Source organism: Ahaetulla prasina, chromosome 8, assembly GCF_028640845.1.
Source record: "Ahaetulla prasina isolate Xishuangbanna chromosome 8, ASM2864084v1, whole genome shotgun sequence".
In the NCBI taxonomy this organism is placed as follows: domain Eukaryota; kingdom Metazoa; phylum Chordata; class Lepidosauria; order Squamata; family Colubridae; genus Ahaetulla; species Ahaetulla prasina.
The window spans coordinates 92,308,757-92,321,256 of record NC_080546.1 but is presented as its reverse complement, the minus strand read 5'-3'; the positions used below and the strand labels follow the sequence as shown (position 1 = coordinate 92,321,256).

At 45.9% G+C, this 12,500-nt stretch overlaps 1 protein-coding gene across 1 annotated transcript in view; it reads right to left on the bottom strand.

Moving 5' to 3' along the window:
- Positions 1–11,865, bottom strand: part of PPARGC1A (PPARG coactivator 1 alpha) — a 174,318-nt gene extending 162,453 nt beyond the window's left edge. Inside the window, exon 1 of the mRNA XM_058193525.1 lies at positions 11,657–11,865. Within this exon, the coding sequence (XP_058049508.1) occupies positions 11,657–11,704 (48 nt within the window). The 5' untranslated portion in view covers positions 11,705–11,865. The remainder of the gene's footprint in view (positions 1–11,656) is intronic.
- Positions 11,866–12,500: the final 635 nt, after the last annotated feature.

The window sequence follows — 12,500 nt, the reverse complement described above, 5'->3', positions numbered from 1 at the left end:
TTGGGGCTCAACTGGGGTCGTAAGTCGAGGACTACCTATATAGCCAGTTTGAAACTAACCCTCCTGGTGCCAGGCTCTGCAACGCCTGGAAGCTTGTGAAAAACCTAGCTGGATGCAAAAATATTATGTAATAGTCTATTTTATCATCAAAGCATGATAATGGATACCTTGGATAATAGAAGCCCGATTCACTTAAGAACCTAACTTAACCACCGCGGCAAGAAAGATCATAAAATGGGACGGAACTCCCTTAACAACTGTCAGGCTTAGCGACAGGAATTTGGGGCTCAATTGTGGCCGTAGGTCTTCTACCTGCTCATGGTTCTTTTAGCCCTCTGCATGTGCTCCGATCATGTCTGAAAATAACACCCATTTGCTGAATTAAAATATTCAGCCCCGGCCCTACCAACAGAATAACTTGAGTTGGAAGGAACCTGGGAGGTCTTCTAGTCCACCCAACCTGATCAGGCAGGAAACCCTGCATCATTTCAGACAAATGGTTGTCCAATCTCTTCTTTAAAACTTTCAGTATTGGAGCATTCACAAATACTGGAGGCAAGTCCTTCCACTGATTGTTTGTCAAGAGGTCTCTCCTTAGTTGCTTCCATCCATCCAATCTCCATCCATCCATCCTTCCATCCTTCCTTCCATCCATCCACCCACCCACCACCCATCCTTTCATCCTTCCTTCCTTCCATCCATCCATCCACCATCCATCCATCCACCCACCCACCATCCATCCATCCATCCTTTCATCCATCCATCCATCCTTTCATCCATCCTTTCATCCTTCCATCCATCCATCCATCCATCCTTTCATCCTTCCTTCCATCCATCCACCCACCCACCATCCATCCATCCATCCTTCCTTCTTCATCCATCCATCCACCCACCCATCCATCCTTTCATCCTTCCTTCCTTCTTTCCATCCATCCATCCACCATCCATCCATCCGCCCACCCACCATCCATCCATCCTTTCATCCTTCCTTCCTTCCTTCCTTCCATCCACCCATCCATCCTTTCATCCTTCCTTCCTTCTTTCCATCCATCCACCACCCACCATCCATCCATCCATCCATCCATCCTTCCTTCCATCCATCCACCCATCCATCCATCCACCCACCCACCATCCATCCATCCATCCTTTCATCCTTCCTTCCTTTTTTCCATCCATCCACCACCCACCATCCATCCTTCCTTCCTTCCTTCCTTCCTCCCTCCCTCCCTCCCTCCCTCCCTCCCTCCCTTCCTCCCATCCATCCACCACCCACCCACCCACCATCCATCCATCCTTTCATCCTTCCTTCCTTCCTTCCATCCACCCATCCATCCTTTCATCCTTCCTTCCTTCTTTCCATTCATCCACCACCCACCATCCATCCATCCATCCTTCCTTCCTTCCATCCATCCATCCATCCATCCACCCACCGCAGTCTTTGAAGTAGAGAACTAGATAGAACGTTATGCCATGTTCCATCCTCCCTCCCTCCTTCCTCCAAACCAGATTTTAACAGAGATGATGCTGGGGTTGGTCTTTTCAGCAGCAGCTGTCCATCTCCAGTCATAACTGTCCCATGCACGGAAGGAAGCAGCATCTGAAATGTGGCCAGGACAAAGCCTGGCTCCCACTTTCCCCTTCTTCTGCCAATCACATCCAAAATTATTAAAGCAAACTTCCGCAGCTAAGCCACACCTCGGTCATAACAAACAGGTGTTGAAATACATTCATGGCAAGAGAAAACAGGAGCACCTGCCAAATAATGACCCAATATTATAAACATCACTTTCCATTTATGGAATCCCCCAATCTAGATCAGCGCTACTTATAAGGCCACTAGATACCTGCTGATAGATAGCTGGCTTCCAGCCAAACTTACTGGGATCATTAATTGGGGTATTGTATCTTTTATTTTAATACAGCTTGCTCCTCTTTTAAGGGCAGAATCACTTCCTCATATGAGCAATCACTGGAAGAGACCAGTTCTGTTTAGTCTTCTAAGGAACCCGACCCAGATGATGAGTTGGTTGACATCAAGGACTAAAAGCAGCCAAGAATCCCATTCTTCTCCCACCATCAGGGTGGATCGATGATTTTTTAAAAAAAAAATAAATTAAAAAAAATAGATTTTTTAAAAAAATGTAAACTGGATTTTTTTTTATTTTTATCAAATTTATTTTAATAAAATGCTTTTGGAGTAAAAATCTATCTAAAGATAGTTGTCTATTTAAGATACACTCCTAATTTAGTTTCTTCAGCATGAAATGGAGCTTAGTTATGCAGCATATGAGGCTGTATATTCTACAATATTGGGACTGTCCGTGAGTCAACAGCGGGTTAGAGGAGGAGCCGCTGCAGGATAGAGATGGCCGCTGCTCTTTAAAAATTATGATTTAAATTGAGTTGATTTAAATCAAGCCTTTCTTTTACTAGTGATTTAAATCATGATTTAAATCGACTTGATTTCAATCAAATCCACCCTGCCCACCGCCTCTAGACAGTTCTGCATTTAATATTTTCTTCGTCAGCATCTGCATCCTTTGGGAGAGTTAGAAACCACAAGTAGATATGAATAGTAACAACCACGACACTGGGGATACACAGATGGTCTACACCAGGGGCCTCCAACTTCGGCAACTTTAAGACTTGTGGACTTCAACTCCCAGAATTCCTCAGCCAGTTGCCAAGGTTGGAGACCCCTGGTCTACACAATGCATTAGAATTTGTGGCATCTATAGCATTTGAGTTTTTCAACTCAACACATTTGAGTGTTGGTCCTTGGATCAACACTCTTCATCCCACCAGACTTGAAATCCTAGGCTTAGAAAACTTGGAACTCCATCGCCTTCGACAAGACCTAAGTTTAACTCACAGAATCATCTATTGTAATGTCCTTCCTGTTAAAGACTACTTCAGCTTTAATTGCAATAATACAAGAGCAACCAACAGATTTAAACTTAATGTTAACCGCTTTAATCTAGATTGCAGAAAATATGACTTCTGTAACAGAATCATCAGTGTTTGGAATACTTTACCTGACTCTGTGGTCTCTTCCCATAATCCTAAAAGCTTTAACCAAAAACTTTCTACTATTGACCTCACCCCATTCCTAAGAGGACCATAAGGGGCGTGCATAAGCGCAAAAACGTGCCTACCGTTCCTGTCCTATTGTTTGTCTTTTCTTCTTCCTATATATATATATGCTCATACCTCCTAATATTTACTCATATATATGTTTATATACTATATAATCTTTTTGTATGATGCCTACATATATTGTTGTGACAAAATAAATAAAATAAATAAATAAATAAAAATTTGTACATGCATTCCAAGGTAAGGCCATACCTGGAATATTTGCATCCAGCTTTGGATGCCACGGTGTAAAAAAAAAGATATGGAGACTCTAGAAAGAGTGTAGAGAAGAGCAACGAAGATGATTAGGGGACTGGAGGCTAAAACATACCAATTATATCTAGTTTGATGAAAAGAAGGACTAGGGGTGACAAGATAACAGTCTTCCAATATTTTATGGGCTGCCCCCAAAGAAGAGGGAGTCAAGCTGTTCTCCAAAACACCTGAAGACAAGACAAGAAGCAATGGGTGGAAATTAAACAAGGAGAGAAGCAACCTAGAAATAAGGAGAAATTTACTAACAGTGAGAACAATTAATCAGTGGAACAACTTGCCACCAGAAGTGTGGGTGCCCCATCATGAGAGGTTTTTAAGAACAGACCGGACAGCCATTTGTCTGAAATGGTACATGGTCTCCTGCTTAAGCAGCAGGTTGGACTAGAAGACCTCCAAGGGCCCTTCCAGCTCTATTCTGCTTGACTGATCATGATTTCAGACCCAAAAATTCACACATGCCAGGCAAAGAATAGCTTTATGCAAGAAACATTGTTTAAACAAACCCATCTTGAATTTCTCAGAGAAGGCAAAAGGACCTCTTACCTGTGGGTATAACTAAGAGTATGCTGTATGGTCAAAGATATATATATATATGTCTTTGGTTATTCGGGTTTTCTCCTGTGTAAAATTGGAAGTGTCTTGGCGACGTTTCGACGAAGTCTCATTCGTCATCTTCAGGCTGGTGTTTTCTGCTTTGTGCTTCTAGGAGCAATGTGTGATCGCAGCTGTTTCTTCCTTTTAACTGCTAGTGGGGGGGTTGAACTGATTGGTTGGGAACTTGTCAACCAGAGAGCTTGTCAATCAGTTCAACCCCCCACTAGCAGTTAAAAGGAAGAAACAGCTGCGATCACATATTGCTCCTAGAAGCACAAAGCAGAAAACACCAGCCTGAAGATGACGAATGAGACTTCGTCGAAACGTCACCAAGACACTTCCAATTTTACACGGGAGAAAACCCGAATAACCAAAGATAGATAGATAGATAGATAAATAGATAGATAGATAGATAGATAGATAGATAGATAGATAGATAGATAGATAGATAGATAGATGATAGATAGATTATTAATGTTCTCATCAATCTGCTATTATGGTTCAAGCATATTGAAGATGTGCTTATTGGTCATTCAAAGTTTATGAATAAAAGTCACGAGAGGTTACAGAAGTGACAGCTACAGGCTGTATTATTATTATTATTAATAATAATAATAATAATACTGTTTTTCCCTGAAAATAAGACCCTGTCTTCTAATTTTTTGAACCCTGAAATAAGCGCTTGGCCTTATTGCTATGCACTCAAATGCATGATTGGGCTTATCAGGGGATGTCTTATTTTGGGGGAAACAGGATAATAATAATAATAATAGTAGTAGTAATAATAGTAATAATAATAATAATGTTGTCACAGGTCACTATTCTCAGCACCGTGGTGACTTTGGATGGTCACTAAATGAACACGGCTATAAGTCGAGAACCACCTGTGTTACAGCAATAATGAAAACTCAAGTTTTCAACAAAGTCATTTTATTTGCTAGATTTATCTGTGGGGTTTTTTGGGGGTGGTGGGTGGGAAATGGCAGATAATCCTAAACGGTTGGGTTAGGATGAAGATCAGATTTCAGGGGCCACAGATGATACCATTTTTTCTCATGTTCTAGTCTTCCTCCAGGCTCTTGAGCTAAGAAATCAACTAAGGTGACCCGAAAGCCCTCCCAACCCATGAATCTACCAGCCTATGACCTAAGCAGAGGTTTCTTTCTGACGTTGGAGATGAGTAAACTTTCTAGAAACATTTAAAATACAGATAGATCTCAACCTACGACCACAACCGAACCCACAATTTCTGCTGCTAAGTGAAACATTGGCTAAATGAATTTTGCTCCATTTTACAGACTTTCTTGCCACTGTTAAGCGGAGCCCTACTGTTGTTCAGCTACTAACGCACATCTGGCTTCTCCACTGACTTTCCTCGTCTGAAGGTTACAATTTCAACTTTTCAACTCCTACCCTCAGAACGACGCTATAGAGCACTGCACACCAGAACAACTAGACACAAGAACAGTTTCTTCTCAAATGCCATCACTCTGCTAAACAACTAATTCCCTCAACACTGTCAAACTCTTTACTAAATCTGCACTACTATTAATCTTCTCATCGTTCCCATCACCCATCTCTTTCCACTTATGTCTGTATGACTGTAACTTTGTTGCTGGTAATCCTTATGATTTATATTGATATTGATTGTTCCTGATTGCTTATTTGTACCCTGTGCTTATCATTAAGTGTTGTATCATTAAGTGTTAAATTGTACCCTATGACCATCATTTGTGTTGTAAATGTTGTACCTTGATAAAGGTATCTTTTTTTTTATGTACACTGAGAGCCTATGCACCAAGACAAATTCCTTGTGTGCCCAATCACACTTGGCCAATAAAGAATTCTATTCTATTCTATTCTATTCTGCCTTGATGAAGGTATCTTTTCTTTTATGTACATTGAGAGCATATGCACGAAGACAAATTCCTCGTGTGTCCAATCACACTTGGCCAATAAAGAATTCTATTCTATTCTATTCTATTCTATTCTATTCTATTCTATTCTATTCTATTCTATTCTATTCTATTCTATTCTATTCTGCCTTGATGAAGGTATCTTTTCTTTTATGTACACTGAGAGCAGATGCACCAAGACAAATTCCTTGTGTGTCCAATCACACTTGGCCAATAAAGAATTCTATTCTATTCTATTCTATTCTATTCTATTCTATTCTATTCTATTCTATTCTATTCTATTCTAAAGAAGGGCCCACCATGGCAACCGTCATAAATACGAGTTGGTTGCCAAGCATCTGCAATTTTGATCACGAGACCATAAGAAACGCCGCAGAGGTTGCAAATGTGAAAAGTGACTGGAAGTCCCTCTTTGCAATAATGTTGTAACTTCGAACCGTCACTAAATGAACCGTTGTAAGTCGAAGACTACCTGTATAATCTTGGAGGGGGGGGAGAGGAATGACTGCATATCCCATTGTAATTCCGATATACGTGTTTGAACGGAGAAATCAATTCAACATTCAACCAATTATTAAGGCTGCCATTTCGAAGCCAAGATTCTTGGGCCAAAGAGGATACTGAACGGAGCAGGTAAACAAATCACAGAGCAGAAAAGGAGGAAAGTTAAGGCTTTGGTATATAATAGTGTCTTTATTCTTATCCTTCCAGAGCGTTAGTGGTAATAACCCAGGGGTTATTTGAGGTACCTATGAATTCTCCATAAATCACACTCAAAGGAATAAAAAAGATTCATCAACATGATAGTAGGTAGGCTTGGGGGAGCGAATAGGAAAAGTATCGTTTTCTAGATACACATATAAAAATAGTTGATTGCCAGGAAAATCTGTAATTTGTCCGGAAAAACTAAAAAAAAACACCTTAGAGCTCTTCTCCAGGTTGGCCTGGTGCAAGTCAAAAGCTGAAGATCCAGTGGGTGTGCAGTGCCAAATTATTTCTCCTTCCCCTTCCCTTTCTCCTCCTTTTCATTTCCTTCTTCTCTGTCTCCTTCTTTTCCTTCTTCTTCCTTTTCTTCTTCTTCCTCCTCCTCTTCCTCCTCCTCCTCCTTTTCTGCAATCTCATAATAAGTACACACACACACACCGGAAAAATGGCCTGCAGAGGCCATTTTGAAGCCAAATAAGAAATAACTATGTAGTAAGTAGCATTCGTGATGGTGTGCTTGTAAAATAAGACACCACTCCACGCGGGGATTTTCATTTAGGTTGACCGACTGCAGTGTCGTTTGTAACAACAAGGCGGGTGGGGGGGGAACCATTGGTAAATGAGGGAGGGTTAGGAAATGGGGAGGGAGAGACCAGAGAGAGTAGCCCAAGTGAAAGAGAAAGAGAGAGAGAAAGAGAGGGAGAGAGAAAGAGAGAGAGCATCTCATCCATTCTTGTCCATGTTGACATGGTAATAAAATTAATCCTTCTGGATAGAGGCTTGCAGTTCTGACTCCAGACACATTAGAAGCAAGTGTTCCTGTTATTAGTTTAGCTTTGGCCTTTGGCTGATGCCAGGTTGAACATGCTAAGTCTCATAACTGTCCTCGTTTGACTTGCAGATATTTGCCATTCACTCTCTCTCTCTCTCTCTCTCTCTCCTTCCCTCTCACTCTCTCTGCTTCTCTCTCACTCTCCTTTCTCTCTCTCTGCTTCTCTTTCTCTCTGCTTCTCTCTCTCTCCTTCTCTCCTCTCTCTCTCCTTCCCTCTCACTCTCTGCTTCTCTCACTCTCCTTCTTTCTCTTGTAGGAATTTAGCACCCACCCGCCTCCTAGAAGAATGAAATATTTTAGAAAATATATTTCCCTGGATGAGAAATGGAGAAACATGTTTTAAAGACAAAGCAACCCCCCCCCCACCTTTGTCAATGGGCCATTAAGGCCTGAGCCAGTCCATTGTCTACATGACAAAGATAGGATTAGCCCCTACCCATCTAGCAACAGAATCTTACCACATGGCAAGGCTCAAGCAAGCTTGAGAGACAACCTACAACATTAGCTAAGACCCCTAGACCACCTGGGAGTTTGACAGCCAATCAGGGTACTCTTCCTGTGCCCCAGAAAGTTCAAAGCTCAGAAAAAGCATAAAACCAGGGAGCACACAGGATCTCAGCCCTTTTCTGTTCAGGATCTCAAGCCATGTGATCCTGACCACCATTAAACCATCTTTCCAAGCAGCCTCCATGTTTCCAGTGTCTTTGTCCCCACTTGGAACTGAACCCAGATGGATATTTCTTCCAACACTCTCTCTCTGCTTCTCTCTCTTTCTCTCCTCTCTCTCTTTCTCTCCTCTCTCTCTCTCCTCTCTCTCTCTCTCTCACAGGTGCACTTTCTACACTCCCCTCCCCTTCATGGCTCCCAGCATAGGGACCGAGCTTCCCAACTATATTCCTAATTCCATATGAGGATTCAGGGGACAGAGAAAGCCTTCCCTGAAATGCAAAGGCTAGTTATTGGGTCTTTTGATGGACCCCCTTCCCTTCCCTCCCCCAGGGCGATCCTCTCTCTCCCCCCCCCCTTTCCACCTCTCTGGGCTTAGTGAAAAAGCCAACAGTAAAGGAGCCTCTATGTTAAGGAATCCTCATAGTTAACAATACTTCTCCCAACATCTTTAGGGAGGCTCCAGTGCCTTCGAAGGTAATTTTTAAAATAGTGATTTGGGGAAGAGAAAGGGTGGGGGAGGGACAGGGGCAGGCAGGCTAATTCCCCGCTTATTAATGAAAACAATAATCTGTATTTAACAAGGTTGTTTAAAAGAGGGAGGGAGGGGAGGAGGCCAACTCGGCACTTGCAGAATCTCCTTTGCAATATTTCCAGCCTCCTTGGATATCCTTAAACCCTGCGGGAGGTTGATCAAGCGTTGGGATATAAGCCATGCTGCCCCCGACACCCCCACGGAGTCTTCTTCTGTGCTGTTAGTCCATGCCGACTATTTTAACCACTCTGGGGTGAAGCCAGAAGTACTTTTAAGAACTGAAAAGGTTCAGTAGCGGCAGCAAACAGATAGTAAGCTGCATAGAGAGTATCTTTTGCACACACACACACACTGTTCTAAACAACCTGCCGTTCGAAAAGACCACAGCCAGCCCCCTTTTCCTTTCCAAACAACCGAGCGTGCATTACATATTTTTTTTCCTGGCTAGCAGGCTGGAATTCCTGCAGGAGCGCTGACGATTAAAATAGATGATCACCATTTCCACAGCTACTGGTTCTTCAAATATGCTCCTAGGAGCATTAGGAATAATGTATGATGGAAAGAGAGGAGGAAAGGAAGGGGGGGGAGAGAGAAGAGAGGGAGAGGAAGCCACAGCAGAGCCACACAATCAACAGCAGGACAATAATCAATTGGTTACTCCCAGCTATTCAGAAACAAATGAGAACATTTGGAGCCCCGTAAAAAGTCACCCACTTAGAGCTTGGAGCCAGAATAGCTACAGGACCTATGAATTATCCATAGACGGTTCTTCGCCTTACTTGCAAGTCAAAACCAAGAGATGAGCAATAGTCGTACGCAAGCAAACAGAACTTATCCGGCAAAGGCGTGAAAACATCTTAAAATATTTAAGAGAGAAGGAAGGAAGGAAGGAAGGAAGGAAGGAAGGAAGGAAGGAAGGAAGGAAGGAAAGGAAAGGAAAGGAAAGGAAAGGAAAGGAAAGGAAAGGAAAGGAAAGGAAAGAAGAAAGGAAGAAAGGAGGAAGGGAGGGAAGGAAGGAAGAAAGGAAGGAAAGGAAAGGAAAGAAGGGAAGGGAACGGAAAGGAAAGGAAAGGGGGAGGAAGGAAAGGAAAGGGAAGGGAAGGGAAGGGAAGGGAAGGGAAGGGAAGGGAAGGGAGGGAGGGAGGAAGGAGAAAATAATGACTAGATTGAAAATAACGAAGTCTTCCACCCAAGATCGTTCCATATATTCTGCATCTCCAGACAACAGATTTTCTCCTGTCCAGAGAACCTTTCAAGGCGCCACCTGCCAGACTCGCTTCAGAAAAATCCTCACGAAATCCCGCGGGTGGTCGGTTGGTGGGTGTTATCCCCACCTTCTCCTTCTTCTTCTTCCCCTTTTCACCGAAAAGAGGTGAGCCGGGAAAGGAGCGACGGTTTAAGGTTTTTTGGGGTGGGGGAGAAGAATCAGGGGTCAAAAAGTTTCTCCAAGTTTGAAGAACTTCAGAGGCAGCCCACACGCCTTCAAGTCAGGGCGGCGGATCCTGCGTGTCTCTCCAGGCGCGCGTGGGGTTCTTTTGCTTGCATGCTTGCTTGCAAAGGCTGAGCTTTGCTTCACTCCAGAAAGGAGGGGCTCTTTCCCCCCACCCCACCCCTCACCATTTCCCACCCCCCACCCCAATGATGAATCGCAGCCAGCTGCAGTTTTGCTGTATCGCCCTTTATTATTATTATTATTATTATTATTATTATTATTATTATTATTATTATTATTATTATTATTATTATTATTATTATTATTATTCGTTTTAATTCCAGCAATATCAGGAGCACCAAAGCGTTCCGGCCGGCATCCTGGAGTCTCGACGGGCCAGCGGCCTTTGGCCGTATGGATGAACCCAGCCCACCCTCAAGCCCCTTCCCCACCAGCATCTCTGGCCCCCAAAATCTCCCCGGCCGAGGAAGGAGCGCCTTCATTTAACCGGTCCAACTTGCAACCATCCCTGGCCACGCAGCAGCATCGGCGCCCCTGGCTCGGATCGTCCGCCGCCCGCCGGCTGAATCTGCGCAGCGGAGGGGATCAAGTTGAAGAGGAGGTCAAGGACTCCCCCCCCACACACTCCAATTCCCCCCTCCCCCGGGGAAGGGGTGCTTTCGCCCATTGGTGGCCGAGCCTTTATTTGAGAGGAGCTCCGGTCCTCTCGGGAGCCCAAGCGGGCTTCTGGGGGCGGCTGGAAGGGGAACCCGCCACCCATTGAAAAGAGTTTTCTAGCGCAGGAAATTCCGACGCCCCCCCCCCTTCAACCCGCCACGAGCCGGTATTGAAAATAAAAAGATGCTGAAGCAACCGAAGACTAATCTGGAGACAGAGGGAGCGAAAGAACGGGAGAAAGAGAGAAGGAATGAGAGAGGGAGAATGATAGAGGGGAGAACAAGAAGGAGAACGAGAGAGGGGAATGAGAGAGAGAGAGAGAATAAGAATGAGGAAGGGTGAGAGAATGAGAGCGACAGAGAGAGGGAGAGGCAGAATGAGAGAGAGGGGGGAATGAAAGAGAGAGAGAATAAGAATGAGGAAGGGTGAGAGCGACAGAGAGAGGGAGAGGCAGAATGAGAGAGAGGGGGAATGAAAGAGGGAGAGAGAGAGAGAATAAGACAGGATGAGAGAATGAGAGGGAGAGGCAGAATGAGAGAGAGGGGGGAATGAAAGAGAGAGAGAATAAGACAGGATGAGAGAATGAGAGGGAGAGGCAGAATGAGAGAGGGGGGAGGGAGAGAGAGAGAGAATGATAGAGCGGAGGAGAAGAAGGAGAGAGAGGGGGGGAATGAAAGAGGGAGCGAGAAGGAGAGCGCCGGGAGCAAGGAAGCCGCCGGGGGTCTTCCAGGGGGAAAGGGCTTCCCCGGCCACTTTCTCCCTTCTCCCGGGGAGCCCAGGGGGTGGGAGAGAGGGAGAGATGGAAAGAGAGAAGGAGAAAGAGCGAGCGAGGGAGGGAGAGAAGCGGCCAGCCCAGCCGAGGCAGCCTCCCAGATCCCCGGGCTCACCTCCAGCTCGCTCCAGCCCGAGTCCTGGTTGCACATGTCCCACGCCATCCAGCTCCGGACTGGCGGCGGCGGCGGCGGAGCGTTGCGGACCCCCGTCCCCCGGCGGAGCCAGCCAGCCAGCCAGCCAGCGGGAGGAGGAGGCGGCGGCGGAGGAGGCGGAGGCAGCCCGGCAGCCCTTCCCGGCGCGGCTCCCGAGGCAGCCGGCTTACTACTCTGCCCGCTCACGTGAGCCGGCCGGGAGGAAGGAGGCTGGACCCACGCGCGGCCCCCGCCCGCCTCCCCGCCCGCCCGCCCGGGGCCGCCGAGGGGAGGGGCAGAGCCCGCGGAATGACGTCACGGCCAAGGGCTCGGCGCGGGGGGGGGCCGGAGAGGGAGGAGGAGGAGGAAGCGGGAGCGCGCGAGCCTGAGCCGCGCACCGGCTGCGCTTGTGGGCTGGGAGGGGAGAGAGCGAGAGAGAGAGAGGGGCTGGGGGGGGGGGGTGGAATGGTCCCCTCCCCCGTCCTTTTCTTTCCCTCCTTCTCTCTCTGTCTGTCTCCTTCTCCCGATTCTCCCTCCCTCTTTCTGTCTCTCTCTTCCTCTCTCTCCCTCTTTCCTATGTCTCTCCCGCCCTCTCTTCCTCCCTCTCCCTCCTTTATTCCCTCTCTCTCCCTTTCTGTCTCCCTCCCTCCCTCTGCCTCTCTCCCTCCCTCTTTCCTATGTCTCTCCCTCTCTCTCCTCTGTCTCTCTCCCTCCCTCTTTCCTATGCCTCTCCCTCCATCATTCCTCTCTCTCTCTCCCTCTCTGTCTCTCTCCCTCTGTCTCTCTCTCTCCCTCTTTCCTGTCTCTCCCTCTCTCTCCTCTGTCT